The sequence below is a fragment of the Cololabis saira genome, chromosome 9 (assembly GCF_033807715.1).
Source record: "Cololabis saira isolate AMF1-May2022 chromosome 9, fColSai1.1, whole genome shotgun sequence".
Classification (NCBI taxonomy): Eukaryota; Metazoa; Chordata; class Actinopteri; order Beloniformes; family Belonidae; genus Cololabis; species Cololabis saira.
Genome location: NC_084595.1, coordinates 21,179,838 through 21,203,240, shown reverse-complemented (window position 1 = coordinate 21,203,240; position 23,403 = coordinate 21,179,838). Strand labels below are relative to the sequence as shown.

Sequence of the window (23,403 nt, the reverse complement as noted above, 5' to 3'; positions counted from 1 at the left end):
TCTTGGACAGATTTACACCAACCTTTTTGCCGTTATACTGACATGTTTATTCATAATGTGAAAGCCTTTTCTAAAACAAGAGGATGCTCCCTTTCTGTGTCTAAATTAAAAACTAAGTGGATGAGGGTAGCCCTAGGTAAATTAATTTCTATATACTGATTCTACTTCAACAAACTGAATATGTTAGAGGTTGATAATAATACCCTTTAAGAATTTTGTGAGTAAAGATCGAGCACCTGGATCTCACTTTGATCATTTTCTGAAGAACGTATTTAGAAGTGTTTAAAGAATGGCAGAACTTCTTCAAATGAAACAAAAGAAAATGACGTGGCAATGGGGCGTTTTTAGATTAGACCCCGTTATTTTCCGTTGATGTAGAACTTGTATTTAAGGCACGATGGGCAGTATAAATGTGGGGCGTGTTATTGCCTCTCTGGTCCCTGAAGGCGAGTTGAGGGGAGGAAAGACGACTTGGGAGGCGTTATCGATTGGTACCATGTAACATGATGGCCTGGTGTCTCTCTGGATTGGCCTTGCTGGCTTCACCAACGTCAGAATAGTTGGCCAATGGAGGACATTTGCATAGCGACTTTGCCCAAATCGTGTTGCACAAATATGACCAGCTGCCTCCCTCTGCCACTCCTCCTGTTGTGGTCATTGACTACACGGAACTTCTTTCTGGGCTTTTCAGTTTATTAATGACCCGAGTTTTGTGTCTTGCATTGTGTTGTGTGATTAGTGTGTTTACATGCGAGGAACATTTTCAACCTTGTTGCCCTGCCTTTCGCTGAAGAGAGCTGGGATAGAGTCTAGCAGATCTCCATGACCCAGAACATGAAAAAGCAGGTATAGCTAATGGATGGATGGATGGATGGATTTTCAACCTTGTATATGAGCAGTTTTCACTCGTCAGTGTGAAAGCTTTTCAGCAGTTCTTATGAATGTAATGCAGTTGTGCATGTGCACAACTGAAAGCACATCATTTTTCAGCTGTGTGAAAGATTTTCATGTGTGAGTAGTTTCAATGTGAGCACAGTTCAGTTGTGTATGTGAGCGATTTATGTTGAGCTACATGTATGAGATAATTTGTTTTCAGAACAGCATGTGATAGAGTTTGGTTTCTTCCCTTTCCATGCAATTCAGAATAATGTCCCTCATACTATGAGTCAACAGCATACACTAAAAACTTATGACAATTAATAGCTTGTTTCTGGGCAATATCAGGAACATCCCAGAAATATTCCATATAAAAATTTAATTAAAGTTAAAATTAATTAAAATAAATATTTAAAAAAAAAATAGAGCAGTTTTATGTTGGTTTTATTGCAGACAATATGAATTCAAGACCTGCCAATGTTGAAAAAGTAAACTTTTTACCACTTTGGAATTCCTTCTCAAATTACTTAAACATGTTTTTGTTGAAAAATTCTCCACATTTCCATCTATCAAGGGCAGTTTTGGACTGTATGCAGTACAGCCCAGTACCCTCTGTTTTCCTCCGCCACGCCTTTGTCGTGTGTAACAAATGTGCTTTTGCACTGTCCTGTTGCCCCTGGAAAAGATGCTGTCTTCAAGGTAGTTGTCAATGCTGACATTGATATACGTGTAAATCACTTTTTCCAAGACAAGTGATTTGAACATGTTGCTGATAACAGTCCAAATGTTTTGTTTCATCTTTGGGCCAGTCACACAGTGTGATTTGTGACCACTGTGTGACAGTTCATCCCAGATGATTCAGAGCCCACATACATTGATGTTTCATGTGTCATTTGTAAATTTGACTCCGTATTGTAGTATTTACAAAACTTTCCCAAAATAATCACTTGGATTTGTGATTATATCAGCTGTTGATGAATGATGGCGCTTGATGTGGAGTCATCACTGGGATCACCGATCATGGATGCCTAGGGTAGGCCCCCTTTGTTGCACTTTTGCACTGAAATTTGTTTTATTACATTTACATGATGACATCTCCTGACTTTAAGAACATAATCATGTATTTTTTTTAAATGCCTCTTTAGTACCCCTTTCATTATCGCTGTCCTATTTATTTATTTCTTGTTTTTTTATGTGCTTCAGGCCTGAAATGCAGGACTGGATTTATTGAATTTATATTAACAAAGGAAAGATTGAGAGGAAAATCTGACAAAACAAAGCTCAAAATATGTTGACTTTATACGCCTGTAATTAAATAAAAACCATAGCATCAAATCAATATTTTTTCCTTTTCTATACCCTTTGAACTTTCTCCTCCATGCTGAATGATGCTTTATGGGAAATGGCATATTTGCATTAATATTTATTGTAAATATCAGTATGTGGGCTGGTGTGGGTGTTCAGTCTTGTCATAAGGTCAACATTAATGCCCCTTTTTCCATTATACAGTTTACGCTTCGCCTCGGTTTCAGTCGTTTTCTGTTACAGTTCAGTGCCACCTCAATGTGGGTGGGGCTTCATTCTTGATCCGTGTTGCTCCATTGAGCGCCGTCTTGATGCGGTTGTTGGCCTCAAGCCATAGAAATGTGTGGACCTCCTCATTGCACCAGGGAGTAGGTTTGCTTGTCTTTTTCACTGTACCAAAGCAGGGTTTTAAATATAACGAGTGTGATGTAGTTGTGAGACGTTAGTCTCTGGCCTCAGTGGCCTGCAGCCTGGTGACGTTACTCGATACTAACCGGTACTATCACCTAGTGGAAAACCCTTAAAAAATGGAGTCGAGACGAGAAAAGGGGCTTAACATGTGGTGGGTCCAAGGGATAGAACCAGCAACCTTCCAAATGGAGGACAAGCCATTTGGCCATAGCTGTACCAACCTTTGTTAATATAAAAACATACACTGCATCGATTTGTCAGTAAGTCTTCTCATAAGTCATGCCTCTTACCAAAGTCTTTGTGGGATGACATCCAGCCGATTTCCTTAATGGAGACGAGGGCCAACAGACCAAAGCCCACAAAGGAGCCGATCCCGGAGAAGAAAAAGAAGAGCCCCATGATGGCACTCTGCATGGACTTTGGAGCTGCAGAATAAGCAAACTCCAGACCTGCAACAAACAGCATAACAAGATCTGTCTTAGTTCAGTTGAAATACTGATATATGTGGATATATTTCATATGGTAAAGTACATAAATTACAAAAAGTAACTAACAAACAAACCGTCAGGGCACAGGTGCCTGCAAAACAGTGTTATGCTACATGGGCAAGGGCTTTGCTGGACAGATGGCATAAATGTTGTCTCTCTTTTGGTGGAGTAATACAGTGTTACAATGGACTGGAATCTAATACCAGTGTTCATCCATCTTTGTAACTTAGTGGTTAGTGTTTGTGTCATGACAGGAAAGGACTGGGAAACTGGACAAAGGATCAAAGAGAAAAAGAAAAAAAGAATCCAAGATTCTTTTTCTCTGATCTGCCTCTGTCTTGATGCAAGATTCTACTGATAACTTCATGCCATCTCGAACATTTAATCTTTGAGTTCAGACGTTATTGCTACATCCATCTTGACAAATTCAGTTAAATATGTATGCTTTTTAACACCTTCCTCGAAGGTTTAGGTGAATGAAGCTGAGGACATGAAGGATGCTCAGTAGGAAACATGAAATTACCTTCGTTCATGTCATGCAAACCTTTGGATAGCAACAAACCTTGCTCAATATCTATAGTACATACTGTATATCACAGGGGACTGCGATAGTTGAGGAGAGAGTACAGCTGAAACGCAGCTCTGTACTGCAGGGGGAACAGCACAGATCAGCCCTGTATCCTGAGGCTAAATTCTGCAATTCTCTTCCCGTGACAAAAATCTGATGCCTAAGTGATGGCCGTCAGTTTCATCTCAGACTAAATGTGTTTCATGATAAAAGTATTGTAGGGAACACTTTTACTTAACAGGGACATGTGACAAATGAAAAGACAAATGCTTGTGGCATTTACTGGATGTATATGTGGGAAATTACCACCAAAATTACTACCAAAACACATTTCAGAAGAGAAATCGGAGGGCACCAAAGGTGTTAAACAGATGGAATCAAACCAAATGCAGCTACACAGGAACATACCTTTGTACAAGGGAAATGTCACGACTCTGTCATTTTCCCTTCAAGTCATCCCTGAGAGATATAACTGCAAAGGCCCTTGTGGCTTTGTTTGGCTGAATTTGACTTGCAAATGCTTTACAGAATTCTGGATCAAGAATTACAGAATAACCCGGTTTATTACAAACAAACAAAAGATCTATATCTATATATTTTACAGTGAAACGATCGATATTCACCATCTATGAAACACTGGGGGGACTGGAATGGGTTGAAAAACCCTTCCATTGGGGTAAGGAAAAGAAATCCTTAATGCTAATGGTTCATTCTGACGTACTCTTGTGGAAATAAAGAAAACATTACATTATAAAAAAGCGCCCACAACAACATGATCTGCTGTAATAAGAGTATGACTCGAATTATGACCGGAGGCCTTAAACTCGAATCACAATGATAATTGAGGCTGGAGGCTGTAACTGCTGAGGAAGAGAAATATATTAGGAAAAGCACAGACAGAAAAGACTGAAACGGATAAATAGAAGTAGATTTCAGCGGTGCAGTGTATACTGAAGAACAGACACGGCTTACAGTTACCACCATTGTTCTACAAAATTTCAGATATTGCATTTCTGACAAAAACAAATTCCCCTCTTTTAATAAAGAATGTTGTTGCTGTTGATGCTGAAATCGGTTCATTTAACACCGTGCAGTCACAATTCAATATAGCATGAGAGTAACTCGCTTTGTCATTCTAAGGCGTTGTTGGTGCAATGCGCTTCTATTTATCAGAGCTGTTAATGAAATGGCAGATCTACTTTAGGCTAGAGTTACAAGAAATGAGAACCAGCCTGTTGTGTGTAATTTCCAGAAGATACCCAAAATGTAGCAGAAAAAGAACTTGGAGCTGTCACTTTTAAGTACTCTACTAAAGTTTCAGTGAAAGATTATGGGTGGCACGGACAGATTCACTTTAGATTGAAATCAGACCTGTGACCTTCCTGTAAGCTTTCAGTGAATATTCCAAACAAACTCGTCAATGGATTGTAGTGTTTTCTAGGAAATCCATTCAGCACAAAGGAGATTAAAGCTGTTCACATGAATTTAAGCCATTAAGCATCTTCTGGTGTGAGATCATAGAAACAGGGGACAAAAGGTTTAAACCTTAAAACTGCATTACCAACAATGTTGTCACTGTAAATGTACACTAACGAAATAAATAATAATTTGCTAATTATTTAAACACCACATTCATTGGAAAATAGTAAAAAAAACTGAATATAAAATGCTGAAGAAATTCAAAGGTTTCCAGAAAATATTAAACATACTCATTTAAAACATAATTTTTAAAAAACATTTGGAAACTGACTGTTTTGATTTTGAGAGCAAAATGTCTTCCTTCTCTTTCGTTGATGCAGTATCTCAGGTGCTAAGCAGTCTGTGTCATATTGTTGTATTTTCACATCTATTAACCACCAAATGTTTTCAGTAAGTGGCACATCTGCCCTGCAGAGGGGCCATATTAGCATGTAAACCCTCTAACTACAGAGCCATGCTGTCCTTAAGAACAAGGTTTGCTGGCGGAATATGGTTTCTTTTATCAATTATGCAAGATCTTCCTTGAAAGATGTAGTCTAGGTGGCAATAGGAATTGTTTAAAACAAATAATAAAAAATAAATAAATAAAAAAAATAGGAATTGTTTAAAACATATCATGTATGTACTATATTACATATAAGACACATAACACACTCTAAGACATACTGTACCAGTTAGTTGACAGTACCAGGTAAACCTGCTCCAAACATTGCAGTGTTGTTTATTCATATTAATCTATTATCTTTAATAGTGGATGTGTGGTTGGAGGTTTGACAGAGGATAAACACAAAGCAAAAAAGTGTGGCAGCTAGGAGCAACCATCCAAGGCAATCATCATTTCAAACAAATGCACAAATGGCTAAAAGAAATTAGAGACAATGAGACCTTGTCAAACTTGCTCACTATGAAATTAGATGCAACATGTTCAGCACACAGTGTACCACATAGAAGTAACAGATGTATATGAAATGAGACACAATGAGGGATTTTCACTCCAGACTTGTGCCATCTGCATAAAGGTCAATTCATGTTTAGTATTTAGTCTTGTCCCTGGTGTACAAAGATTTCTATGGATTCTCTGTATCTCTCAAAATTATAAACTGTAGATGATGAAATCCCCAGATACTTAAGGATTAAAGGATTTGTGAATTATTGAATTATATTTTTATTCTCATTTTTTTTTACAGCATCCCAATTTTTAATGAAATGAGTAACATTTCAGTGTGTTCACAGTCAGCTGGGTACGTGGGCTTCTCTCATGGGTATTCGGGCTTATGTGTGTATTAGAGGGGACTCGCCGGGATAACCATTTCATTTGCTTGGATATTTAAGTTCACTGTGATTAATGTAAACATCTCAGCATGAAGTTAATTTTTTATGTCGTGAATAACTGTGACTTCTTCCCGGGGTTACACGGCTCAGTCTAATGCACATAACTGTATCTATTGTCCAGAGTATCTGTTTGGAGAAACACCGTTAATGTGAGCTTGGGCACATGCCTGAAGTGAAGACAAAGCTTTCATAATTTCAGTTGTTAAAAGGTTACTTTGTCCATATTCTATTTAGAAAATGCCATATTACTGAACGATGGCTGGGAGCAATGAAAGAAAATCAGATAATCAATGATCAATTGATGTCTTGGGCTATTTACAGTGGACGACAACCAACAAACACATTAAGCTGGTGCAGCCTCGCAGTGAATCAAACAAAAGTGCTCAAAACCGGTTTAGACATTGCTCTTCATTGTATTCTACTTGTAAAAAATTGGGTGCAATAGGATTTAGTCCATAATGTATTCAGAACAAATCAGCGTGACGGTAAATCAGGGAACCTGAGAGCATAAAGTATATTCAATGAATCACTGTATGCTTCACTGTTGGTCTGAATCCCAATTTTTACCTGGGTTATCTGAGAGGTTTTTACACATGCATTCCAACTGAGGACGTCAAGCAACTGTACCTGCAATGCTGGCAAAGATTTCGCTGATTCCTATCAGCACATACTGAGGCACTTGCCACCATATGGGCAAATCTGCTGCGTGGTAGATAACATTGCCAAGCACCTGGTCAATGGTACCATTTGATTTGACAATCTCCAGGCGTTTGGTCTCCAAAATACCTGATGGGGTGGAAACATAAATGAGAACATAAACACACACACACACACACACACACACACACACACACACACACACACACACACACACACACACACACACACACACACACACACACACACACACACACACACACACACACACACACACACACACACACACACACACACACACACACACACACACACACACACACACACACACACACACACACACACACACACACACACACACACACACACACACACAGTTGAGACAGAAAAATAAAATAAAAGTTCAAGTAGCCATAAACACACACGCACACACACACATAAGACTTGTTTCATCACTTTGATACCCATGACACCAGCAAACATTCAAACGCAGCCCGAATCAAGTGATTCACTGACATCCCATTAAGGATTAAGCTAGTTTTAAGGATTTCCAACCACTTCATTAAGATCACAACTGCTTGCTTTCGTGTTCTGGCTGTTTGTAATGGAAAAGTGCAGACAGTTCAATAATAACAACCAAGTGCTTGTCATCTATTGCTGCCGGCTTCTTAAGGCTTTATTCGATAGCTCTTATTGTGTAACGAGTGGCTATTTCTAGATAACTCCCAGAAACAGCTTCCTATCATAACTTCACTTGCTTAATGCTTAATTTGTAAAGAGTTGTGGCCTTGTAATCTGGATATGCAATAATATAAGCCATCCATCATCTCAGGCATATATATATATATATATATATATATATATATATATATATATATATTTATTTTTTTATTTATATATATATATATTTTTTTTTATTATTTTTTTTTCCACAAAAACACCTACGTAAGTGCAACTTTTCAAAGTCTCTGGCTAATTTTGTATATACAGTAAATGACCAGAAAAAGTTAAATGTGTCTCTGCACTGCATGGGAAGGTCACCATGACAGGTGTCAACAAATAAGCATTGAATCCCCAGGAAATATTCCAGCACTATAGAAGCCAAATTCCTGCTTATTCCATATACAAGATGGTAAATGGTAAATGGCTTACACTTATATAGCGCTTTCCAGCTGTACTCCTACAGCCCCAAAGCGCTTTACACTGCAAACATTCACCCACACACGCACACATTCACACACCGGTCGTCGGCGGAGCTGCCATAGACAACGGCGCTGGCCTGACAACAGGGAGCAACCGGGGGATTCAGTGTCTTGCCCAAGGACACTTTGGTGGACACAGGCAGAACTAGGGTTCGAACCACTGACCTTCAGGTTCATGGGCGAACACTCTACCAACTGAGCCACCTTCCCCGATGATGAAAGTGATTCTAAAGGTGAGCAGCAGTGGTGTGGGTTAGTGCTGTGTACATATTTAATGTGTTCAACTGGCCATTCTTTGAGCAAAACATTTTGCGCTGGGATATTTAGCAGTGTCCACCTGTCTGTCTTTAGACACACGAGTTCAGCTTGCTGAAGGGTGAAGAAAAGTGCTGAGAACGCACATAAAGCCACCTGAGAGTGCAGTTCTAAATGTAGTAGTACTGTAACACAGCTCTCAGGAGTCAATGTGTGCAACTGAATGAATGTAAAGCACAGAAATGTAGTTCCTAAATGGTACAGAAGATGAGACAATTATCGCTTCATGTACAGTATTAATAGGGACTCAATAGTTTGTTTTAAAATGCATCGTACTGTGAATAGTTGATGCTCTTGTCTGATTTGACTTTTCAAATCTAGGTCAGAACTGTATTGCACACTAATTGTGCATTCACCAACTATTCTGTGACCAATGCCCACACCACAGCACCATGTAAAAACGTTTTTCTCCACTTCCAAAAGTCAAAATTGCTTTAGGAAATGCATTGAATTTATTTTGCCAGAATTTACGTGCATTTAAATGGAATCGATGCGTGAAAAGCTTTAAAACATTGAAATTAACACAAAATTGCAGATATTTGTTTTATTTATGATACTGAATTGTTGGTTTAACACCTAATTTATCTTTATTTTGCGTAAACAAGCATCTGTCTGTTATTCCTATTAACTGCTGTCAAATCCGATGAAATGCGTGTTTAACAGTCAACTAGCAACTGGAGAAAGCCCATCAGTCAATATCTAAAGGTCACTTGTGACAGGATCTGTTCATATCACATGTGGAGGATGTATTACACACCCGCAAAATGAAAAGCACTGGTTCTTGAAAATATAATGAACATTGATTTTCAGAAGAGTTAGTAGTCTGCTTTTATCCTGCCTTCAGGGCTTTATCACTATAAAAACATTTTAGCCTGGATATATCCGTGCAGCAATATCCACTGACAAACCTGAGATTTTATTTCAGAAATAACTGACAGGAGATGGAGAGGACTGGAGAATGCTGATTCATGCACGTAAAGAAATAAATAAATGCGTCCAGATGGAAGGGGGATGTTTTCTGTGATTGATCATCTTCTAAGTCCCACAAAAAAAAACTATGTGCAAGACTTAATGCAATCATTAGTTAAACAAATTATTAGCTACTATAAACACTAATCATTCACACTTGTGACAGTTTTCACATAACTTTTTTTTTTAATTCAGAAAAGAGTGTTAAAATTAAAAGTGCATGGTTTCTTGAAAGCTTGAATGACATTTACTGCATGCGGTTAAGAAAGGTTTTATTATGGTCTTGGCGTGTTGGCCGACTTAACGGTGGGTAACATAACTGAGACTGTGTCTGCTGGCACACTCACCCGCTGCCACGGCCGACCACATAACAAAGAACATCCCCACTGCAATCCTCTTCAGAGAGGAGGGCAGGAGGCCGCGGCGTTTCAGGATGGGGTCAACTACTTTGTCTTTCAGAGGAATCAGCATGAGGATGAGCACTGCATCAAACATGGTAAGCCATGCAGCCGGGAAGTGAAATGTCATCTGGGGGATCCAGAGGAGAAAGATGAGACAAAATACAAGCAACAAAGCATGACTACAACAACAAAAAACACATTCCAGCACAGTTCAAAGTGTTTTTGTAATAGTGAGCATGTGTATAAAATGAGCACAATTCAGTCTTGATACTGCTTTGGCACCCCCAGGTGGTCAAAACCAAACATACTAATGAAAAGAAAAAGATTAATTCAATTCACATTTAAGCCAAACCAAAGTAAAATTAATGTAGATTGAGTAAATAGTGGGTTGTCTATTGGTATTTATCGCCGGTTCACTTGTCTGTAACCTTCATGTGTGGATTAACAAAGATTTCAGTAATGATATTAACTCTACTATAGTAATTCATTATTGTGAGTGTTCCTGGTATTTATGAAGTGTCCCTTTGTGTTGTCTGTCAATCCTGCAATACAATATTTTGCAACTGTAAGAGAAACTCATGCACCAAAAAAAACAAAGAAGAAAAAAAGTATTTTTGTGTGAAAGTACGGGACAATTAGAAAATGACAGAATAAATATGATAATCTTCCACAATGATGCTCATACAAAAAAAAAAACTATTTCAAGTTGTTGTTACTAAAGGTGATTTTTATAAGCTCCCGAGTCATTCCATTACTTCAAAAAAATACTTCTGCACTTTAGCTGTTTTGTTAATAAATCATGACATGGTGTCATAAATTGTGTGTTCCAATGTAAGTGGGTATGCTTTGTTTTTAATATATATATATATATATATATATACACATACATATATATATATACATACATATATATATACATACATACATACACACACACACACACACACACACACATACATACATACATACAGACACGCAGGACTGTCTCAGAAAATTATAATATTGTGATTTTCTGTAATGCAATTACAAAAACAAAAATATCATACATTCTGGATTCATTACAAATCAACAAAAATATTGCAAGCCTTTTATTATTTTAATATTGCTGATCATGGCTTACCGCTTAAGAAAACTCAAATATCCTATTTAAAAAAAATTAGAATATTCTGGGAATCTTAATCTTAAACTGTAAGCCATAATCAACAATATTAACATAATAAAAGGCTTGCAATATTTCAGTGGATTTGTAATGAATCCAGAATGTATGACATTTTTTTTTTTTTTTTTAAATTGCATTACAGAAAATAAAGAACTTTATCACAATATTCTTATTTTCTGAGACAGTCCTGATATATATATATATATATATATATATATATATATATATATATATATATATATATATATATATATGTGTGTGTGTGTGTGTGTGTATAAAGAATATATTTCTATAAAACACAATCAGGGAAAACAGACAGGATGACATTTGAACCAGAAAAAAAAAAAAAAAGAAACAACAAAAACACTGTAAAGCATATCACACACCTACAACTGCAGGCAATATCTCACAAAGTGAATCGATGAAATGGTGCAAATTACTGTAACTCTTTTTTTTTTTTTTGCAATGCAAATTCCAAGTGCCTGCACTTCTGATGTGTCCCTGGGTTAACACTTCTGATAACATAATTTATTCCAAAATTGAATTTCCATTTTTTGAAGTAACTGCTAGCAATCTATAGCGACGCCTTAGAGAATGGTTCCTTCTTGTTTGCACATTACCATATTGAAAATGACAGGAACTTCTAAGTGAGAGGACGTCTTTGACAGAGAAAACCTTTTATAAGTAGGTGGGTGAGCCCAATTATATGCAAAAGGAACTACATTCATGTAATATATAGACAGAGGAAGGTTCTGTTTAAACATGGACTGCAAATAACTTATTCAAAGAATGTATCTAAAACAGGCCATGGAGAAAAAGAGATAGTTTCAACTAAAATCCCATTTTACTACAAAACAGTTAGTACAGACAGTTTATCAAATTACTGTGATTGATAAAAATAACGATAGCTCTCTCCTTCCATGGCCTGATGTCATTAGTATTAGTATTTCATAGAGGAGACAGTTCATGTTAGCCAGTGAAATATGCCAGCTGAGGTAAGGGAGCAAATCACACAGGCATCTAATCTCACTTCCCTTTTGATGTTAAGAAGGCGTGTCACGGCTGGTAGCAGAGAAGGATTAGTTCCTCTTCTGGTACCAAACAAAAGTATGTCAAGAAAATATTAAGAGCATGTATAGTTCTTAATCATAAAAAGGAATTATTTGTAAAGATTAGCCAATAAAAAGATGTTGTTTTCATGGCGTTACAAGTTGCAGCACATATAAGAAAGCACATAATATATGCTTCGCGTGGCATCTGTACAATACTGGGGTTTTTAAGTTTGATTGTGTGGCATTTCACTTCACATTTCAGTACATTTCACTACCACGTCAAGCGTACCTGTTCAGAAATGGAAAAAAAATGCATACAACTAGTCTGCTCATTGTAATCGTTTTTTAAACCTCTGAAATAGTCATGTAAAACGTGGAGCAGGCGAGGCAATCATCAAAACCCACCAGAACTAAACATACAATCTGTGGAAGTGAGTTACATCAGCATCAATCGCCAGAAAGCATCAGGTGGAGGCGCTGCTGTGGAGAGATACAACAGCCAGGTTGCTAATCTGCAAGGTATTAGTCTGAGTAGTTCTGATTTAATCCCCACGGTATTACAAGCCTTTCCTGCTGCCTCCAGCTGTTGCCTCCCATTGTGTGTCAGTGACCAAATGACTCATTTACTTTCAACAGAGAAAAATCAAGCTCAAAACTACTTATGATGAAGGTTTACAGCCCCATGCTGCTTTGTTTCATCGGTACATATACTTTCATATTACAGTTAAAGTCCTAGCAAACAGACACTAAGGATGTTTCCACATTTGATTACCTTCCCGTCGGTAGTGGTGTTTGGCGCTGCATTAGGAATCCTCAGATGGAGACTTTGCAGGATGTATGTTGTCTGCATCTGCAACACAATAAGGAGATTAGTCTCAGCACAAAGCAATTCTCTATTTTGTGACCAACAGGGCCTCCGGTGCAAAGCCAATCCTTGGCAATTTTGAAAACGAAAATAATTCTACTGCACATTAAGACATCTGTGTGCATCTGCATGCAGGAAGCTTGTATGTGCATATTAAATGTCATATTTTTTAAACTTGTGTAATACAGGTGGCTCTTACCTGGAAGTACACAGTCCAGTACGGAATAAGGGCAAAGAAGACTGGAAGGATTTTCACCAGTGCTTTCACTTCATCTACTTTTTCTTCTGGAAATATTCCTCCGTGGGTCACTTTGGCACCGTCTAGTAATGTTGGTTTGTTGCTTCATAGTTACAAAAAAAAAAGAAAGAAAACCCTTAAAACACTTAAATACTACAAAGTGATTAACAGCATAAAATCCATTTAAAAATAATTAGATACAAAATATGCTAAAATTAGACTAACCTCTTGAAGTGGGAGATTTAATCAGCCTTTTTTAAAAACATCTTACCCTTTAATAATAGTACTTCTGGAGATAGGAAAGAAACTTTGTACTAAAGCCTCTAATCCTCATCTCTGGAGAAATGGCTTTAATAAGGAATTCTTGAAAGGCTGGAGGATTGTCCAACTTAAAATATTCAATGTCAAGTTTTGGAGACGCTTGTGCTACTTCAGTTCAAAGTCAAGTTTTAGCCCTTCAGAATAAGATTTCACCACAGGGAATGAAGATGAATGCATATACCAGTGGAAAAAAAAAATATAGAGGGGGATCAAAGAAGGATTTGAGATAAAGGTCTATTTAAGCATGCTTTAGGTGCTTTGCTGCTCACATTAGAAATAAACTACAGAATAATCTAACACAGCTGACAATGTTGACAGAGACGTCTGTTACTCAGGTTCACAATCATTGTCCAACATTCTGAAATGCTTTTCACTTCACTTTGAATTGCTTTACCTAACCACTGTTAATGTGGGGGTGAAGTTTGTTGTTTTATCACTTCAGCTGCCTAACATTTGATTGTTTTGTGATTTAGAAAAAAAACAAACAAAAAAACAACTTTGAAATAGGTGACACACAGACATGGCAGGCCACTCTCACCGGAGCAGGCTAGGCTCATTTTGTTTCTGTGAACAGCAGGCAAAGCCCAGGATCTTGAACATATCTGAGAAGGCACTGCCATCAGCAGGCTTGGTGATGAAAACAGTCCGTCCCAGGAGAAAGACCAGGAAGGACACTCCGAGGCACACAGTGGGAATGATGTAGCCGACCTCAAAGCTGACATTTTGCTGGATGTAGGCCACGCATCCGAGAGACAGGATGGCTCCTAAGTTGATACACCAGTAAAACCAGTTGAAGAAACGTCGTGTGGCCTCGGGTCCTCTGTCTTTGACCTTCGATTAGAGACAGCAAAAGATAACAGTTACCAGTTGCATCCAAAATGCTGCTGTTTATTGTTAAAGAGAGAATGTAAGTCACATTTTTATCAGTTTTCAGTTCCAGCACAAATAGTCTGGGATGCCATACCCCCGGCTTGATCTGACTAAGGACACATTGATCTACGCTTTAACGTTAATGACTTGTGACGATGTATGCAATGTCTAATCTGCAGTCTCCTACAGCTTTTCATCTTGCTAAAAAACATTTCCAAATCTGGTAAGCAAGTTAGTTAGTTTCCTGCCTTTATGTAAGAAGGCTACTATCAGCTTGAGCAAAGGTTAATGCTGTTATTGGTATAATTCAACACAGCTTCAGTTTGTAAGAGCGACTGCTCATGTGGCTCTTATTTAAAACGTGTTTATTGTTATTTCAAGGGTTGTACTGCGGTTCACAACTTTGCTGAGTAAGTGAAGATGTTTTGCGTCCAGCTTTGACCTCAGGGATGCAGATTGACTGGCAAGAGGCATGAAACCACCTGAGGAGTACAGTCAAGCTGGCCTTGTAAGATCTAGGTGATACCCGAGGCCACCTGTTGTTTTTCCCATAGAACATTGATGGCTTCTTGCACTGCTCTCTCAAACCACCTGTCTGGACTTTAAAAACTATGAATATGTCAGCTTATAAGCCTCAAACTACCCACTGGTAAATTATGACAAAAAAGCTTTGGATAAGAGTTCAAACTTCTTCAAGAACAAAGAAAAGGACTCCAGTTATCTTATATTAAAGTATTAAGGAAAAAAATATATATATATATTTCATCATCTTGTGATGTTTAAAAAAAGATTGATATGAAAAGTTTGTTTTAAATCATTAATTTTGTAAAAAAGCAGTATTCATAAAAGACTGCATCTCCGAGGATCAAAGGTGGACAGAAGGTCTCCAGTCTGTCAACAAATGCATGAGAGAAACCATCCATGTGTTTAAAAACAATTTTCCTCACAGGAAAGACTGTGTAGGGTTTGCAAATGTGTCCTCCTAATGTGCATCACAGAATGAAAAAGTTCAAGAAATTTGGGAGCATTTCCGTGAGTAAAGAGCACAGGTGCAGGCGTATGCAGGACATCTGCGATCTCTCAGACGGCACTGCATCAAGAACCATCATTCATCCACAGCTGATATAGCCACATGGGCAAGGGATTACTTTGGAAATCCTGCGTCAAAAACACCACTTAAAACTTGACGGATCAGAAACGAAGCCTTCAATTAACCTTGTCCAGAGGAGACATCAACTTCAGTAGCCTCTTAGGCTTCTGGGATGGATGACCACGGAGTGAAAGTGTGTACAATTGTCCTATGAATTGCTATTCAACAGCATTCTTTCACATCTTTTTTTTTTCTTTGGTCCGTGTTAGGACTGTTCGATTTTGCCCAAAAATAAAATCTCGATTTTTTTCTCTCAAAATCCGATTTTCGATTACGATTATTTTGTGAATTGACAAAAGGCAAAGAAATGATTTCAAATATGCTGTTTTTGTATTGAACATTTGCCCCATTGGGCTTTAAGTGCAAACTTTGCTCTTATTAAACCAAAATTGAATGAATAAAGTGCAAAACTCTGTAAAATAAGTTGAAAAAAAGTTTAAAAAAATATAATATAAAGTTTTATCTCTGAAAAAAAAAAAATCAGCAAATCAGCACTTGCAAACATACAGTAAGTTATATTTCCAATTAAATAAAACAAGACATTTTCAAATTAAACTAAACTGGGTCTTTGCATGCTAAATAATAATGCAACCCATGAAGGAGGTAGAGGTGTGTAATGTCAGTCATTACATTTGCTTGTATTGAGAGGTATTTCCATCAATCATTAATATGTGTGCAGACAAGGTAAAAAAAAAAAAAAAAAAAGTGAAAAATCGATTTTACGATTTTCACGTTTTAACATCTTTCTAATTACATAATCGCGATTACGATTTAAAATCGATTAATCGAACAGCCCTAGTCCGTGTGGTCTGGATCACAGATCGAAGGACCATCTAAGCTGTTATCAGCAACAAGTGTAAAAGCCAAGCTCTGATGCGCCATGAGATTGTATCAGTGCCCTTAATTGTACTAATTATTTACACATTAATGATGGAAAAGTACATTCAAGTTTTAGAACAACATTTGCTGACTTTAAGGCTTGTTTGTTTTTTCCAGGAACTTTTCAACAAAATAATGCAGTACTGACCTCCCCCACAATAAACAATTTGGTTGAATTTCCCATGCCTAGTCAGTGCCCTATACACCTGTACTGGCCACATTAAGTACCAACATTAATGTCATTAGTCTTTTGTCTATTCTGATAGTCTGACTGAGGTCAAAGCACCATGAAAAAGATTCAGTCCAAGTGTCAGACTATTAGGCCCTACTTGAAGGGAAACAACACAAAAAAAAATAAGAATAAAAAAGACCCTTTTCTCTCTGTGATATCGGAGGTGAGTGAAAACAGTCTACAACAAACACTTGCTAGCCATTTTATTAGGTAAAGTGAAAAGTGTGTACAGTATTTACAGTGTATAATCTCACCACTTTATTAAGTATACCAGCTATACCAAACACAGTGGTTCCCAAGTGTATGCTGCCATTTTACTTGACTCAGCAGAGCATCGTTTATATTTAGATGGGACAAAGGTTTGTTCTGCCAGTGACAGGTCAGCAATGCAGCTGCTCTGATGGCACGCTAAATGTTGGATGAAAGCTTCAATAAAAAGAAAAGCCTACAAAGAAACACACGATTGTAACTGTTTTGTTGCAGTTATTGATTTTATGCCAATATGCATGATAAATCAGTACTGTTGGCGCTGCACTTCAAACCTGTGTTCGACCCAAGTATCAATGATCTAACGTTGAGTCTAAGCCCACCCATTGCAGCCTATTTGGTAACATCACAGATGGCCTGTCTAACTCTACGGTCCATGTTTGACCAAGTATACTACTGTACATATTTGTCAAGAAGAAAATCCAGAACATCTTTCTACTCAATTTCCAGATAGAACACTTTTACAAGGATCCATGAATGGAACCAAGAGTTAAACAAATACTCTTAAAACATTTTGAAAAAAATTCCCATAGTGGTTCTGAAAACAGGTTTTCCCATTAGACTGTGGGAGGCAAACAGGATTTCCCTATAGCTCACAGTATGAAGGTCAATTTGAGCAAGGGTATAGTAACATACTGAATCTTGAATTTTAACCAAAAGAGAATTTGTCATCATTGCTACATCATTGTGGCTGATTTTATTTTATGGTTGTGACAGTACCTTGTACTTTTACATCATACAATAAAATACATTTTGAGGTTTGGCCCTATTTAAATGGCTGCAGGTCATATACATGTCCCCAGCAATAGATATGACACATACTGAGTCAAACTGAAAGGGAATAAAATGTTATGTTTAAAACTTACTTCTGTTTCTTTTTCTTTCTTTTTATTTTATTTATTTATTTATTTTTTTAATTTCTTACTTCTGTTTCTGAAGAAGAGGAAAAAGGTAAAACATTAAAATCCCCTTCTGCACAACAGACAACCAAGAAAACTTGCAGTACAAATGTTCCTCCCGTATGAATCTTGATATAACACTGTGCTAACTTCAAGGTCTACATGGTAGATGCTTCATAAAACAGCAATATTTTGCAAATGATGCTCAAGTTGCAACTTAAAATAAACACTGCGGTTTTTGGTTTTTACAATGCAAAAGGGAAACATTATTTTCTAAGACCACAATAAGTCCAAATCTAACAGGAAATTCTAGTTTCAAGTTGATGTTCACAGCTCAGACTTCTATCTGGATATCATTAGATTAGTGGAAAAATGATACCATCACATGATGAATTTTAGACTTCAAAATGAGAGAAAAGTAACAGTACTGAATTGAGTCTTTTTGCCCAGATAACACTGTTAATTAACCAGCTGAAGCATTCCATTTGCTTTTCACTTTGTTTTACTCCAATGCACCATGGTTGTTTGAACATTATGAAAAGCAGCATTGCAATTAATGTGAAAGTTTTGAAATTAGTTCATGTATTAATGAAACTCGCCCTGCCAGCGCCCTTTGAAGACCTTGTCCAGTTCTTGTTAGAGCCTCTTGAGATACAATCTTGCTAGCAAATGATCCTGTGGCTAATCAATTAGAAATAGTGACTTCAGTTTGTCATAAGATTGTTTTCTTCTCCCTCTTATACACATAATTACCACCAAAATATAACTGTAAGCATTATTGTTGGGTGAGGTGTGAAAATGTTTGTGTGAATGTGAGAATGACAGAAGTTTGTTTATGACAAAAACGAATCTACTAAAATAAAAACTAAAATAAAAATGCACTAACATCATGCTCTAACATAAGTGAAAAAGCAAAGAAGAAATGGTACACAAAACTAGAGCTTTGTAGTTAATGCCATAATTAAAATCAGTAAAAAAAGATTAAGATTCATGAAAAGAAAAAAGAAAGAAAAAGAGCTGGTTAGTTATATGAATATAATGTGCCTGTACATTTGTTACATCTTCAAACCACACAATTTGAAAAAGAGACTCTAGATTACAAGGCCAAAATTAGATCATTGCTTTGCAGTTTGAATCTGTCTTATTTAAATACTTAACATATACCTTGATACACCTCCACAATGTGTGGGAAACTAAGCAACACAGATTTGATCACTGCATTAACTTTCAGCTTTAATTTAAGAGGTTTCACGAATATATTGCATATTTAAATCATTTTATGCAAAGTGCTTCAATGTTAAAGGATTCAAAAGTTTGGGAATAATTGACCAAAGGACAGTTCATTTACCAGGTGTTGCCCATTTCCAGCTCACTTAAGCACATTTGAAACAGATAAAAAGGTCTGAAGTTTTGTATTATTCTCAAATCTACAATTAAGAGTAGAGATGCTGCCATGAATGTAAATACAGAGGGTTTACAGCATGGTGGAAACCCCTGCTAATATTCAAAAACAGTAGAGCCAAATTTGCTAGAAATTATCTAAAACAAGCCTTTTATGTTCTTGAATCAGATTCTTTACACTGTGGTGATGATTATGTTGATGATGATGAGAAAAGAAAACGCACCACATCATGTGTAAAACAAGGGGAAAACAATTGTCAGTCATCTGAAGGCCTGACAAAGCATATCCATGGAGGGAACTCTGAATTGGGTGATGTCCATTGGGTAAATACATCAGGCGGTGATTCGTTGCAAAAGATTTTCATCCAAGAATGAAAAATTCCAGTTATAGTTACAATTATGTCATATTGTCTAAATATTTTGTAGTCCTTAAAAGTAGGAATATTTTTGATTAAAATATCTAATTCCAGAATGATAAATGCCTCATTTTTGTGGAGCCTCTTACAGTTAAAGCTCAAAGTCACAACTTTTAAGTTTAATGTCAAACTCATTATGTTGGTATAAAAGCTAAATCATAAAAACTCTAAGCTGTAAGTTGTTGGGTTTTTTTTTCTTCCTTCGCCTCTGAACTTTGTACTGCCAACATTCCACTATGTAAAGATCTTTCTAAGGCCTTCGTGAAAACAGCCACACTGGGAGGGTCACCCCAAGAGCCGACCATTTAATGCAGAGAAGTCACAAAGAACCTGAAAATATAAAATCTACAGGTAACATTTGCAACTCTTGGTGTCAAAGTGCCTGCTTTTATAAAACAGAAAGATGACACAAATTTGGCCAGCATGGGAGAAATGTAAAGGAAAAGGTTTTTGAATGTGCAAACATATAATGTGAGCAAAAGCAAGCTATTTAGAATGACATCCTTTCCACAAAAGGAGCTAAATATCTATTTTGGCCACAGTTAGAGGGTATTTTTTCATGGAGAGCATACTCAGAATCTAAAGGGAAATTTGATGCACTTAAACGCTGGTTTCTCTGCACTTTCTCTGGAACTCAGATCTGACAAGACTTGTGCAGAGTTATATATATATATATTTTTTTTCCAAACACACCACCTTTACCTGCAGGCATTTAATAAAAATTAATCAAAAGTTTATAAATGTCCAAATCTGTAAAAATAAGGCAATGACAGGGCTCTGGATAGTTTAGTGTTTTGAGCGGGCGCCATTTACAGAGGCTATCGCCCTGGTGCAAGCAGCACAGGTTCAAGTCCCGGCCTGCTTCTCTTTGCTGTTTCTCTATACCCGTTTCCTGTCCACCTACTTTCATTAAAAAACGCCACTAGTGCCAAGAAATCTACAAAAAAATAAATAAAATAAGGCAATAATTTCCATGTGAAGAACCATGACTGTACTTATAAATGTCCATGATTATCACGAGCATGCATGTCGTACTGAAATGTTATGGTACAAAAGACATGAAGTCACATGTCTGACCCCCATGTCACACTGCATACCCAATCTTATACAGACCAGATAACAAATCACAATTCCTATCCAACAAGAACATTACTTTCTCTCTCTATCTAATTAAGGTTGTAAGGTGTGAATGGAAATGTGTTTATACTCTACCTGATCTGCCCCAAATGGAGTGATGTTGGACTTCACAGTGCCCACACCTAATGCAATTAAAAAGAGTCCACTGTAGACGAGTGCACCACAATATGGGGCACGAATGGGACAAGTTACATTTGTTGGAGGGGTGCTGTTTGTACTCAAGCACTCAGCAGGCTGCACGGGAAACGCTGTCTCTTCTCCACATAGATGTATCCTGGTATCTTCATTTGAAATGAAAGGGAAAAATAGCATGCCCATAAAATACAGGATCAAACTTGAAGCTATGGTCCAGAATTTCCCAAGATATGCATCTGCCAACCAGCCTCCAAATGGTGAAATCAGGTAGGTCACCCCCATGAAAATCAGGGGTGCCTGACTGGCCTGAGTGCCCTGCCAGTAAAAAGGACTACCATTTAGAAATAGGACCAGATTAGATGTAATGCCGTAGAATGCAATCCTTTCTAACGATTCAGCCAGCAGGATTGCTGCACATGCTAATCTCCTTCCCTGGAACACTGATGGAGGTGAAGGTCTGTTTCCTGAGTCCAAAAGTGGGGTGCTCTCGTCGACATCCCTGTTGTTAGCCATTCTCAATCAACTTGAGGGAAATAAATCTCTTCCTCAATACTGACTCCAAACCTGTGGAAAAAAAAAAAAAAAGATGAGGTTGAAGCAACTAAACTCAATGTTGTCACTACTGTGTAGAAAGAGCAACCTGTCAGCAGTGCACTAATGACAACACTTGGTTATCTGACAAGAGCTCCTTTCTTAAATCACAAGTAAAAACAAACACTTGAAGAAAGTAAAGCTAGCTGTAGAACAACATGTTGTGTTTTATTTTACTTTACCTTTAATTAGTGAAACGCCTCCCTGTGGTCTCCTTTAAATAATGGTGACAAAATGTTTAGTTCGCTCTGTGTCAATACTTTGTGAAATGAGAACTGGAAGTCAACAAAAAACAGTCACAGTACTATCGCGTGACATGTTGTTCAGTACCAAGTGTCACGCTTGCGTCGCTGTAGAGAAGATCTATAACTAAAAGGGAGTTTGGTTCCCGGGGAAGTGACGCTCTCGACGGCCCATCCAGACGCTATAGGAATCTGCGCAAACTACGCATGCGGTGTACCGCGAGAAGGAGGAAGTGCCGCTGCAGCGTGATGCCTTTTTATTTGCGTTACATTGGGACAGGGGTCCCGTAAAATACGGAATTGTCCTTTTATTTGAGAAAAAAATGTTGCGTCCCGTATTGAACTAATACGGGACGCGATTTGTACCGTATTTTCATTAACTTTTGCACCATATTCTAGTTGAATTATTGAAATAAATTAACCTTTACACCATATTGTAGTTGAATTATTGAAATAAATTAACTTTTACACCATAGTCTAGTTGAATTATTGAAATAAATTAACCTTTACACCATATTCTAGTTGAATTATTGAAATAAATTAACTTTTACACCATAGTCTAGTTGAATTATTGAAATAAATTAACTTTTACACCATAGTCTAGTTGAATTATTGAAATAAATTAACCTTTACACCATATTCTAGTTGAATTATTGAAATAAATTAACTTTTACACCATAGTCTAGTTGAATTATTGAAATAAGTTAACTTTTACACCATATTCTAGTTGAATTATTGAAATAAATTAACTTTTACACCATATTCTAGTTGAATTATTGAAATAAATTAACTTTTACACCATATTCTAGTTGAATTATTGAAATAAATTAACTTTTACACCATAGTCTAGTTGAATTATTGAAATAAATTAACCTTTACACCATATTCTAGTTGAATTATTGAAATAAGTTAACTTTTACATCATATTCTAGTTGAATTATTGAAATAAATTAACTTTTACACCATATTCTTCACCTGTAGGCTATATTATACATTTGGGCTGATGTGGACATACAGTAGCATAGGAGGCTATTTCAGTTGCTAGTATGGTTGTCTGTCTGTACAGTCATGCAAGTTCAATGCTATTAAAGCACTTTAAACTTGAAATCAAAGCATTTTGGTTTTTTTATATAAAAATGTTATATAAAAATAAACACATTTTTATTCAGTTTAGTAGTTTGGGGGCTTTTTTCTTTTGGCTCCTGCGCTGCTGAAATCAGGGCGTCCCTTATTTCTATTTCTGAAAGGTGGCAACCCTAGGTGCAGATCCGATGTCAGGATTGGGGGGGGACACCAACGTGATTTTAATTTTTAATTATTTGCCAATATGCAACTCATACCATGCCATAAATTGGTAAAGGCTCGCCAAAAAATACTGTACAGGGAATCATGTATTGTGCTTACCTTTCTTGTTTATTTGTCCTAAACAGCCAACAGTGTGTGTCACTGCTTACTTAACTGTTATATTCATAAATCATAATTTTAAGGGTTTTGGGCATGTGTCTACTCATCTCAAATTCTTCTCACCATCTTCCTTTTATCCTAT

The 23,403-nt window shown here is 37.0% G+C and overlaps 1 protein-coding gene across 1 annotated transcript in view; it reads right to left on the bottom strand.

The window, feature by feature from the left end:
- slc15a4 (solute carrier family 15 member 4) overlaps positions 1-21,954 on the bottom strand; it is a 32,703-nt gene extending 10,749 nt beyond the window's left edge. The window contains exons 1-8 of the mRNA XM_061730759.1: positions 21,798-21,954; positions 20,965-21,588; positions 14,177-14,469; positions 13,279-13,420; positions 12,987-13,064; positions 9,950-10,130; positions 7,087-7,245; positions 2,883-3,041 (exon numbers count right to left, since the gene is read on the bottom strand). Coding sequence (XP_061586743.1) covers positions 2,883-3,041; positions 7,087-7,245; positions 9,950-10,130; positions 12,987-13,064; positions 13,279-13,420; positions 14,177-14,469; positions 20,965-21,537 — 1,585 coding nt within the window. The 5' untranslated portion in view covers positions 21,538-21,588; positions 21,798-21,954. The remainder of the gene's footprint in view (positions 1-2,882; positions 3,042-7,086; positions 7,246-9,949; positions 10,131-12,986; positions 13,065-13,278; positions 13,421-14,176; positions 14,470-20,964; positions 21,589-21,797) is intronic.
- Positions 21,955-23,403: the final 1,449 nt, after the last annotated feature.